This window comes from Octopus sinensis, linkage group LG1 (assembly GCF_006345805.1).
Source record: "Octopus sinensis linkage group LG1, ASM634580v1, whole genome shotgun sequence".
In the NCBI taxonomy this organism is placed as follows: Eukaryota; Metazoa; Mollusca; class Cephalopoda; order Octopoda; family Octopodidae; genus Octopus; species Octopus sinensis.
Genome location: NC_042997.1, coordinates 191,084,245 through 191,097,190, shown reverse-complemented (window position 1 = coordinate 191,097,190; position 12,946 = coordinate 191,084,245). Strand labels below are relative to the sequence as shown.

General features: G+C 38.8%; 1 protein-coding gene across 1 annotated transcript in view; it reads right to left on the bottom strand.

The window, feature by feature from the left end:
• LOC115230873 (folylpolyglutamate synthase, mitochondrial-like) overlaps nt 1-12,946 on the bottom strand; it is a 60,390-nt gene that overhangs the window by 17,805 nt on the left and 29,639 nt on the right. Inside the window, exons 5-9 of the mRNA XM_029801013.2 lie at nt 11,165-11,407; nt 5,751-5,828; nt 4,260-4,404; nt 2,131-2,223; nt 519-616 (exon numbers count right to left, since the gene is read on the bottom strand). Of these exons, the coding sequence (XP_029656873.1) occupies nt 519-616; nt 2,131-2,223; nt 4,260-4,404; nt 5,751-5,828; nt 11,165-11,407 (657 nt within the window). The remainder of the gene's footprint in view (nt 1-518; nt 617-2,130; nt 2,224-4,259; nt 4,405-5,750; nt 5,829-11,164; nt 11,408-12,946) is intronic.

The window sequence follows — 12,946 nt, the reverse complement described above, 5'->3', positions numbered from 1 at the left end:
TTAGCTGAATGATAATACATCTTGTTTTCTGATTCTGCTTTATTGTAAAATACTGCCCTTCCTAATGCCAACCACTTTACAAAATGTACAGGGTACTTTTTTCATTCTCCCAGCACTACCAGGTTGTCAGGCAACTTGCAAGATTATAAACCTCAAGGTGATAACTTTATGCTAGGAGATGGGGAGTAGAGAAGGGTAAAGAATGAGAAAAAAGGGCCAGAGCAGAATAGGTTTCTTGCTGTAGAGGATCTAGATGACTACCCAGTCACATGATGCAAAGCTCATTTACAGTATGAAGGTACATGTAGGAAACATACATGAGATATAAAAATAAATTTCCATATGACATGATAAAGACATTTTGACAAACTCTAGACATGTAACTTTATGAAAAAGTTATGTTACATACTAGATGCAGATTATATGAAAATCCTGATAGACTCAAATTATGTAAAGATAAGCTTAAATTACAGAATTAAACACAAAAAATTTAATAATGATTGACTAGAGATACATACTTCCATACTTCCATTTGTGTGTGCACCATCCATATAATAAGTAATATTTCCTTTTGTGAAAATTTGTAGTCTTCCAGGTAATTTTACAGACTCCAGTACTGTTAATGGATGACAAATAATATATACTATTAGAGAGGTCTAGTTAAAATAAGTTCTGTTTATTACATTTTACTTCATTTTTATAGCCCTTTACACTTTCTTGTTCTCTTGGTTTTTCGCCCCCAACTATTTTTAGGGTCTTTTCTTTCATGGTCCTTTATACTTTGGCTCTAGAATTTACTTTATTTCTTAACTAGCAATTAGCCTTTGAAAGTCCATGTGCAATAAATGGTTAAGTTTTATAGTTAATTGCAAAGAGTAAACTGTATATAACAATCGTCATCATTATCATCATCGTTTAATGTCTGCTTTCCATGCTAGCATGGGTAGGACGATTTAACTGAGGACTGGCGAACCAGATGGCTGCACCAGACTCCAATCTGATCTGGCAGAGTTTCTACAGCTGGATGCCCTTCCTAATGCCAACCACTCCAAGAGTGTAGTGGGTGCTTTTACATGCCACCAGCACAAGGGCCAGTCTAGCGGTACTGGCAATGGTCATGCTCAAATGGTGCTTTTTATGTGCCACCTGCACAGGAGCCAGTCGAGTGGCACTGGCAACGACCTTGCTCATGAATTGATATATCTGATACAGCACAGACATGGTGCTTCTACCCAGCACAAAACTGAACTGCATCTCATCTAAGCAGACTCTCTGCCTAATGAGATGGGATATGACCCTCTTTGTAACCTTCATCACCTGATCCAGCAGTTTGATGCCCCTGAAGTTATTTCTATCTAGAGCATCACCTTTACCCTTGTAGCAGTTGACTATGGTGCTGCTACACCAGTTGTTGGGTATTACTCCATCATGAACTACCTGGTTTATGAGGGCTAGTCAGGTAGTACTGGAAATGGCCATGCTCAAATGGTGTTTTTTACATGCCACCTGCACAGGAGCCAGTCGAGTGGCATTGGCAACGACCTTGCTCGTGAATAGATATATTTGACACAGCACAGACGTGGATGTATGGTTAAGAAGTTTGCTTCCCAAGCACATAGTTTCAGGTTCATTTCCATAGTGTGGTACCCTGGGTTAGTGTTTTCTATTATAGTCCCAATCTGATCAAAGCCTTCTAAGTGGATTTGGTAGACAGAAACTGACAGAAGTTCTAGGGCCATCCACTGCATCCGTCTCCATTCCCAGTCGTCTTGACCTGGTTTTGCCACTGGATTGAAGACTGTTACAGATGAGAGAGTGAGGTTGATGGTGCACAAGTCATCTTCACTTTAAACAATCTCGCTATCAAGTCATCAGTCATCCTTAAGGATGACTAGTCCTCTGCATTCTAATGAATGAACATGATGAGTAAATACATGTATACTTGTATGCATGTATGTATGCATGCCTGTACACATACAAATATGTATCAATGTATACAAGCATGTAGGTATGTATAAATGCGAATATGATGTATGAATGTATGTATGCAGGTATGTATGTTGGAATGGTCCTTAAGAAAAATTGTGCACAAAGATTTTTAAACCAACAAAATCCCTACATGGGACTTACTTGTTATATAATCCTTTATATCTACCACATCCTTGTCTATCTCAGGAATTTCCTCTCCCTTAAAGGGATTCACCCATTTCCTTTCTGATGCAGCTAAGAAAAAAAGAAAAAAATATTTGTTATCTAGTTATTGTAAAAAAAACCTCACATTGCAAAATTGTTTAAATCAATGAAATAAAATAATTAAACGTAATCCAGAAAATCTAGGAGAAAAAAATTATCTGTATCTTTAATCATTTATTGGTTTCAGTTATAGGACTGTGGCCATGCTGGAGCTGGCTGGAAGGGTTTAGTCAAACAAAATGTGTCCCGTACTTAATTTTAAGTCTGGTACTTAAACAAATCAGCCCCAGTATATATGTTTTTATCAAAGCCTAGTACTTATTCTATCAGTCCCTTTTGCCAAACTGCTAAGTTACAAGGATGTATAGAAACCTACACAACACAATTTGTCAAGTAATGGTTGTGGACAAACATACACACACACTCACTTACACACACACTCACTTACATACACACACACTTACACTGACACACACACACATACACACATACACACACACACACACACACACACACACACACACACAGGTGTAAGCATTGGTTGTATGGTAGAACACTGAATACTACATTATTTACCTTGAGAGGACCTTCCAAAGGAGTGCATAGTGCCGAAAAGTACACATATTATATCATTGACAGGGAAGAAACATCTGCTATAGGTGCCTGGTTCTCATCTGCCAATGACATAAATATGCGTGTTTTTATACACCTTGCACCCATAAGGTGGTGGTAGTGGTGGTGGTCATCGTCTTCGTGGGGGGTTTCCTCTCAAGGTATATAAGGCAGTATTCAGTGTTCTAACAAAACATTCATGTTAAGTTGGATATGAAAATTGCTTTTTTGTACTAATACTGTTTCTGTTACTGATAAGTATGTTTTAATAAGCCTGCTGAACTTCTTTCAGTTTGTATCTACCAAATCCACTCATACGGTTTTGGTCAGTCAAGAGCTATAGGGCTATTATAGAATACACTTGCCCAAAGTACCCTGTCGTGGGACTGAAGCTGAAATCATGTGGCTGGAAAGCAAATTTCTTATTTTTTTCATTGCCCACAAGGGGCTAAACATAGAGGGGACAAACAGATTAAGTCAATTACATCGACCCCACTGCGTAACTGGTACTTAATTTATTGACCCCGAAAGGATGACGGGCAAAGTCAACCTCAGCGGGATTTGAACTCAGAACACAGCAGCAGATGAAATACCTATTTCTTTACTACCCACAAGGGGCTGAACACAGAGAGGACAAACAAGGATAGACAAACAGATTAAGTCAATTACATCGATTCCAGTGTGGAACTGGTACATAATTTATCGACACTGAAAGGATGAAAGGCAAAGTCGACCTTGGCAGAATTTGAGCTCAGAACACAGCAGCAGATGAAATACCTATTTCTTTACTACTCACAAGGGGCTAAACACAGAGGGGACAAACAAGGACAGACATACAGATTAAGTCGATTATATCAGCCCCAGTGCGTAACTGGTACTTAATTTATCGACCCCGAAAGGATGAAAAGCAAAGCTTACCTCGGCGGAATTTGAACTCAGACAAAATACCTATTTCTTTCCTACCTACAAGGGGCTAAACACAGAGGACAAACAAGGACAGTCAAACGGATTAAGTCGATTATATTGACCTCAGTGCATAACTGGTACTTATTTAATCGACCCAGAAAGGATGAAAGGCAAAGTCGACCTCGGCGGAATTTGAACTCAGAATGTAAAGGCAGACGAAATAAGGCTACGCATTTCGCCTGGCGTGCTAACGTTTCTGCCAGCTCACTGTCTTCGGTGGATGAAATACCACAAGGCATTTCGCCTGGCAAGCTAACGTTTCTGCCAGCTCGCCGCCTTAATTGCTGAAAAGCAAATTTCTTACCACACAGCCACGCCTATACCTATCCATGTCTGCATAATTTTTATTTCAGCAACAGTGTAACTGAATTACATATGATGTCCTTATTTTTTTTTCTTTTTAAGTGAGTAGATTTTGGCTTAATGAGGATTTAGCTGTTATTTCTAGCAAACAGATTGATGATTGGAAGGGTTGTTGTGTGATATACCTTTGTTGTGATTCTGTATCCACACTCTCGCTAGTTGAATAGCAAGTGACATATTTTCAAGTTCACAATCTTCTCTCTCTTGAAGTATTTGGCAGTTCTTTAAAGTGCTGTAGTTTTGTAGTCGGGGTGCCAAGTAGAGGGAACACTGCAATAAAAAAAAATAAAATAAAATAAAAGCAGCATAAGAAAAAAGCATAAGAAAAAAGCATAAGCAAACACCACCACCACCACAAAACCACCACCACTACCACCACCCGCACCACCACACCACCACCACACCACCACCACGAAACCACCACGAAACCACCGCCGCCTAAGCCCTAGACCATCACCTAATAATCCTTACCCGTCTTGTTGCTTAACAACAACAACAACAACAACAATATATTTTAGGGTGTCTTTTCATGGTCATTTAACCTGGTAGAAAGAGTAGCCAAATCTCACTCAAATTATAATCTACCTTGAAAAGAAAAAGAAGAATCACGATGGAGTATATAGTTGTATTCCTAGGTAAATAGGGGTGAAGGCATGTAGCTTTGTGGTTAGGGGTATACGGCTCATAATCGTAAGGTCATGAGTTTGATACCTGGTGGTGAGTTATGTCCTTGAACAGGGGATTTTATTCCACAATGCTCTAGATCAATTAGCTCTCTTTTACTCTCTTTTACTTGTTTCAGTCATTTGACTGTGGCCATGCTGGAGCACCGCCTTTAGTCGAGCAAATCGCCCCCAGGACTTATTCTTTGTAAGGATAGTACTTATTCTATCGGTCTCTTTTTGCCGAACCGCTAAGTTACGGGGACTTAAACACACCAGCATCGGTTGTGAAGCGATGCTGGGGGAACAAACACAGACACACACACACACACACGCACGCACGTACACACACACACGCACGCACGTGCGCGCGCACACACACACACACACACACACACACATATACATATATACGACAGGCTTCTTTCAGTTTCTGTCTACCAAATCCACTCACAAGGGCTTGGTTGGCCCGAGGCTATAGTAGAAGACACTTGCCCAAGGTGCCACACAGTGGGAATGAACCCAGAACCATGTGGTTGGTAAGCAAGCTACTTACCACACAGCCACTCCTGCGCCTGGCAAAAATGAGTAGTGCCTGTATATTTCAGACAGCCTTGTCACATTCTGTGTCATTTGGAATCAAGGGTGCATGTGTCTGTGGAGCACTCAGCCGCCTGCACATGAATTTCATGAGCAGGCTGTTGTGTTGATAGGATCAACTGGAACCCTCGTCGTCATCGTAATGGATGGAGTGCAAATTAGTTAAGTAAACAGTGTCTGAGTGGAAGATGGAAAGATCATAACAGCCAGCACTTTTCATCATAGTTCTGGTCAGTCAGAGCCGACCTAGGGTTGAACAACTGCTGCTACCACTACCACTTCCTGCCAGCACAACAATGAGAACAACAACAGTTTGGAAAAATTTTAAAGAGAAGTGATAAACAAAACACTCACCATTTTCTGAGTAGCTCTATCACAAAAAACTTTCAATGCAACATCTTGTTGTAGGACTGTAATTGCAGTTGCACCTTGCTGGTTTAGCAAAAACAAGGCAAAATGTTAGACAAACACAGACCAGAAATAAATGGTACATACATACATACATTATTATGGCTGCCCCCTCGTTATCGAGTATGGCCATTGCACGAAGCTTAACTGTTACTGGTGCTGTGATCGAATGTGACTTTGTAGCCCAGCTAAAGATCTACAATGTCTTGTATAAAATTGGCAACTAAAACCTTTACCGGTAATAGCCAGCTGTAGTTGTAACTGGGCTTCATGTACCTTTGCATGTTGTTTAAGTCCTCCCGCCGAATTACACTCTCTTCCACATGTCCGACAGATACGATTAGTATGGTGTGTAACACCACCACCAGTGGCCAGGTTGTCATCTGTCTCGCTTTATGACTACGAAGATGACTCTTGAGTCCAGCTTTACTGAGGCAGGGTCTTGCACAGACACTGCATGTCAGAATCAAAGGAAGACTCTTCCCTTCTGGAAGAGTAACAGCGATGCCCTTCCTGACATCTCTCCTTACTTTCTCATGTGCAACTCAAGATTTCTCAAAAATACATACACACATACATACATACATACATACATACATGCATACATACATACATACATACATACGTACATACATACTACATACATACATACATGCATACAGGCATACATACATACATACATACATACATACATACATGCATGCATGCATGCATACATACATACATACATACATACATGCATACATACATACATACATACGTACATACATACATACATATATACATATATGCATACAGGCATACATACATACATACATGCATACATACATACATACATACATACATACAGGCATACATACATGCATACATACATACATGCATGCATACAGGCATACATGCATACATACATACATACACATACATACATACATACATACATACATACATACATACATACATACATACATACGTACATACATACATATATACATACATACATACATACAGGCATACATACATACATACATACATGCATACATACATACATACATACATACATACATACATACATACATACATGCATGCATGCATACATACATACATACATACATACATGCATACATACATACATACGTACATACATACATACATATATACATACATGCATACAGGCATACATACATACATACATGCATACATACATACATACAGACATACATACATACAGGCATACATGCATACATGCATACATGCATACATACATACATACATACATACATGCATACATGCATACATACATACATACATGCATGCATACAGGCATACATGCATACATACATACATACATACATACATACATACATACATACACATACATATACAGACAATGGATGAGTGTCACTTATCCATCATTTGTCATTTATTTGTTCATAATACACCTCACTGGAATCCCAACCCATCGGACATTCTGGAGTATACCAGATATTGTATGACCAATACAACATACAATTTTGGATTACCACAGAGGCTATTAAAATACTCATCAGGGTTAAACTCTCTGTAAACATAATCTGAATATTGCTCTGGATGTACTTTGGTACTCTTGTTATTTATTCGACTTATGGTGTTGTTTTGCAAGTTAGTCTGACCCAACCTGGTGCCTATCATTTAAGTACCTGATTCATTTGAATCCTTAAAATTGTATATGATATATATATATATATATATAAAATAAATAAATGTGCCCTTTTAAAGCCTAGCCAGGCTCATGCGGCCGGTTTCTCAATTTCAATGGCGTATGTGTTCCCCAGCTGGATGGGACGTCAGTCCATTGCAGCGTTACTCATTTTTGCCAGCTGAGTGGACAGGAGCAATGTGAAATGAAGTGTTTTTCTCAAGAACACAACACGTTGCCCAGTCCAGGAATCAAAACCACAATCTTACGATCATGATGCTGACACCCTAACCACTAAGCCCTGCACCTCCACATACACACACACACACACACATACATACATACATATATATATATTTATCGTTTATTTATTTTATATATATATATATATATTTTCCAGTATATATTGGTGCCTTGTTGTACCATTTATCTACTTTTATATGTATATATATATATACAGTTGCGGCCAAAATGTTCAGAACGGCATTGTTTTCACCAGAAAAGTAGGTATAAGTTTTTATCAAAGTTGTTTTATATTCTATAATTTTCACAGACAATAAATACGATATTAATTGTAATTGTCTGAGATTTTGGTGTAATTTGAGAGGATAATACAAAAGTTATGGATGATTTAGTGATCTACTGCAAAACCCATGGCGGCCAAAATCATCAGAACGGTTGAAAAAATAACAAAATAATCAAAAATGACAGAGAATACTGGAATTATTTAATATTTAGTGTGAAGCCCTTTAGCTTCAATCACACTTTGACATCTTCGACTGCATGAGGAAATTAAATTTTCAATTTCTTGCTAGGTGATCTTATTCCATTCTTCCTGAAGGGCATTCCATAATTGCTCGGTTGTTTTAGGATTTCTGGCTTTCGAACGTTCTCCTAGAATATTCCATACATTTTCAATAGGATTGAGATCTGGGCTTTGAGCAGGCCAATCCATAATAATAACCTTTTCAGCCTTGAGGAAGTTCATGACCACCTTAGCCTTGTGACATGGGGCATTGTCCTGCATGAATATGGGTGATCACTTAGTTGAATTTCTCAGCACAGGCAAGACATGATCTTTTACAAGTTGTTTATAAACTCCTGCATTTACCTTTCCATGTAATCGCACCAAAGGGCCCACACCATCTCCAGATATCATTCCCCAAACCATGACACTTCCTCCACCGAGTTTAACACTAGTCTTAAGGCATTTAGGCGACAATTTTTCACCTACTTTTCGACGAACATACCAAATAACATAAACTTAGATTCATCACTGAAATGCACCGTTTGCCATTTTTCTTGAGACCACAACACATGTTCGGCTGCAAAGGTAAGACGACACTTTTTATTCTTGGAGCTGATCAGTGGCTTCACTCCAGGTGCTCTTGCTTGTAGGTTATGTTCAACTAAACGACGAGACACAGTTTTTCGAAATAAAGTTTTCTTCAGTACAATGCTCATTTCCCGAGAAACAGCAGCAGCAGTTTTAAATCTGTCTTTTATAACCAACTTTACCATAGCACGATCTTTTCTCTTGGTCGTTTTTCTTGGCCTACCTGTAGACTTTCTTGCTTCACATGAACCACAATCATCGAAGACCTTAAGAATACCGTTAACAACACTTTTTGACTTGTTAACAATCTTTGCAATAGACCCAATACTTAAATTATACTTCTTTCGAAGCTTAATAATCCGCTGACGAATTGGTAACGGAGTAAGTGGCATTATATTAACAAAGTACACTGCAGATATTCTTACTAATGTTTAGTAAACGAACAATCACGTAAACAAATTCAAAACATTAGAGTTCGCCAGTTAAATATACTAAAACACGGAGTAAAAGCAACTGTTCTGATCATTTTGGCCGCCATGGGTTTTGCAGTAAATCACTAAATCATTCATAACTTTTGTATTATCCTCTCAAATTACACCAATATCTCAGACAATAACAAATAATATTGTATTTATTGTCTGTGAAAATTATAGAATATAAAACAACTTTGATAAAAACTTATACCTACTTTTCTGGTGAAAACAATGCCGTTCTGAACATTTTGGCCGCAACTGTATATATGTGTGTATATATATATATATATATATTATTATCATTATCATTATTATTATTATTATTATTATTATTATCATTATCATTATAAGTCTCACCATGATTATATGAACTAGGCTCTCTATCACTGACTGACTGTTACATCTTGAGAAACCAGCAAAGTCTTTAACCAAAATATACACAAATGGAAGCATACACATATGCATCATGCACAGGGTTAATTGTTTGGGTGCTTGCCAAACACCTCCCCCACTCCACACAACCCTACACACATCAAACCCCTTCAATACATTCCCAACCTGCATATATTTTCATCCTCCAGACTATTACAACTTTACAGTCATCCTAATGTACTATGGGGCCAAGGGACATAACTCTTAATGCATCCCTTGCTAATTTGCCCTCTGCAATTTTTGTTTCATCATTTTCCACAGCACCCGTGAACCAGATGTAACATTTGTTTTGGCTTGTTTCAGTCATTTGACTGCAGCCATGCTGGAGCACTGCACTTAAGAATTTTTATTTTTATTGAATCAACCCCACTACAAATTTTTTTTTTATATCTGGTAGTCATTTTGCTGAACCACTAAGTTGTGGAGGATGTAAACACACCAACACCAGTTATGAAGCTGGTGTTGGTGTGTTTATATATATATATTAATAAATAGATATCAATGGATGTTTACAGGCTGGTGTTTGTCTATTTTTTATCCTCTCCATTTTCTTATTTGCCTTATTTATATATATATATACACACACACACAACACACACACACACACACACACATAATATATACACATACATGCATACATACATATATATATATATATATATATATATATATATATATATATATATATATATTTATACATATATATGTATAAGCATAGATACAAAGACACACACATACACACACACACCCACACTCACAGGCTTCCTTCAGTTTTTGTCTACCAAATCTACTCACAAGGGTTTATTCAGCCTGAGCAAATAGTAGAAGACACCTGTCCATGGTGCCACACAGTGGGACTGAACCCAGAACTATGTTGTAGGGAAGGAAGCCCTCTTACCACACAGCCACCATGCCTGTATACATATATGAAAGCACACAAATGCATATGTGTGAAGATACATACATCATCATCATCATCATCATCATCATTTAGTGTCCGCTTTCCATGCTAGCATGGGTTGGACGGTTCAACTGGGGTCTGTGAAGCCAGAAGGCTGCATCAGGCCCAGTCTGATCTGGCAATGTTTCTACGGCTGGATACCCTTCCTAACGCCAACCACTCCGCGAGTGTGGTGGGTGCTTTTTACGTGCCACCCGCACAGGTGCCAGACGGTGCTGGCAAACGGCCACGAATGGATGGTGCTTTTACGTGCCACCGGCACGGAGGCCAGTCGGGGCGGTGCTGGCAACGGCCACAATCGGATGGTTCGCTTACTTGTCACTGGCACTGGTATCACAGCCGCAATTTCCATTGATGTTGATCAACTTCGATTTTGGTTCTGCTTTCTGACATCTGATTTGATTTTTTGATTTTTTGATTTTTTGATTTTTTGATTTGATTTGATACACACATATATAAATGATTTGATGATTTCAAATTTACCTTGAATATACCTGCTTTGTGCCAGGCAATTTTTTCTATGGTGTCTCCAAGATAGACTATATGATCAATGTCAAGATAAGTGACACCACAAGCAACAGGGTTTCGAATTACATTTGTACAGTCATTTTCACCTCCAATGCCAACTTCCAATACAACCACATCAACGTTTTCTTTGAGGAATATGTAAAATGCCATGACTGTCATTAACTGGAAGAAATTTGGCAGCGTAGGGTAATGATCTTTCTGTAAAGAAAATAATAATATAAAAAAAACAAAGAAAAAAGTAAAAAAAAAAATACTGGTTTATAGTCTTTCAGGCAGAGTGTCAAATACTTATAAGGGAAAGAAAATGGATAATTGTGAGGGGTGGACTTAAACCTATGGAGTAAATAGCCTTTGGGGGTCCCAATGATTTCGCTAATTCAAAACATACAAAGGCCCAATTAAATGAAGGGGCCCCAAACAGTTTGAAGAGACCCCAAACTTAAAAGAGCCTTAGTAGATTCAGAGGGACTCAGTTAAATTTAAAGACTTTTTTAAATTTAAAAGGGCCCAATAAATTAAAAGAGAGCTCAGTAATTTTAAAAGAATTGTATTTGATTAAAAAAAAATTAAACAAGCTATAAAAAAATTACAAATTATTTATTTGATTACTGTAAATATATTAAAAAAAATTTTAATTCCAAACTTTAGGCTTCTCTTTCTTAATGCTTAAGGAATGCTTAAGGAAACCCTGCCACCCAAGAATGGGGCCCCTGGACCATGGCTGTTATTGATCCATACATAAATCTGCCATGGATTATTGTGAAGGTAAGCAAAGATCCAATTACTGTGAAAACCCTCTGTATGGAGAACGCAGTATGTAGAAGTTTTCACAACTGTAGTTATTCCTGCATGGTGAATAGATGTATTTCAGAGTACCATTTGGTACTGTCTTCAAATGGAAGGCAGTAAAGTTGTTGGTCTAATATCCCACATATTTTGAGACCTCATCATCATCATCGTTTAATATCCATTCTCCATGCTAGCATGGGTTGGACGGTTCGACCGGGGATCTGGGAAGCCAGGCTCCAGTCTGATCTGGCAGTGTTTCTATAGGTGGATGCCCTTCCTAACGCCAACCACTCCGTGAGTGTAGTGGGTGCTTTTTACGTGCCACCGGCACAGGTGCCAGGCGAGGCTGGCAACGGCCACGATCGGGTTGGTGCATTTTACGTGCCACTGGCACAGAAGCCAGACGAGGCGGCGCTGGCATTGGCCACATTCAGATGGTACTTTTTATGTGCCACCGGCACAGGGATCACAACTGCAGTTTCCATTGATTTTGATGTTGGTGTACTTGACTCAATGGATCTCCTCAAGTACAGGGTCGAAATGGTGTTTCTTCACTTGCCACCTGCACAGGAGCCAGTCCAGCAGTCCTGGCAACTGCCGGATGCCAGTCATAGGTTCAATTGGTTCAATTTCGATTCCGATTTCACTTGCCTCAACAGGTCTTCGCAAGCAGAGTTTAGTGTCCAATGAAGGGAGGTTGGCATGGGTGCCTGTCGTCGAATGAGGTTCGATTTCGACTTCGCTTGCCTCAACAGGTCTTCGTGTGTCCAAGGAAGGAAAGGCATGCATAAGTGGGCTGGACTCACTTGTCCTGCTGGGTCAATCCTAAAATTTACTTAACTTTTCAAATGTTTTCACAGAGATGTTGCAGTCAGTTGGGATTTACATATCTATGTGCAGATATATGTGGTCAATGTCGTTTTTTACCACAATATCTTGTCTGTTGGT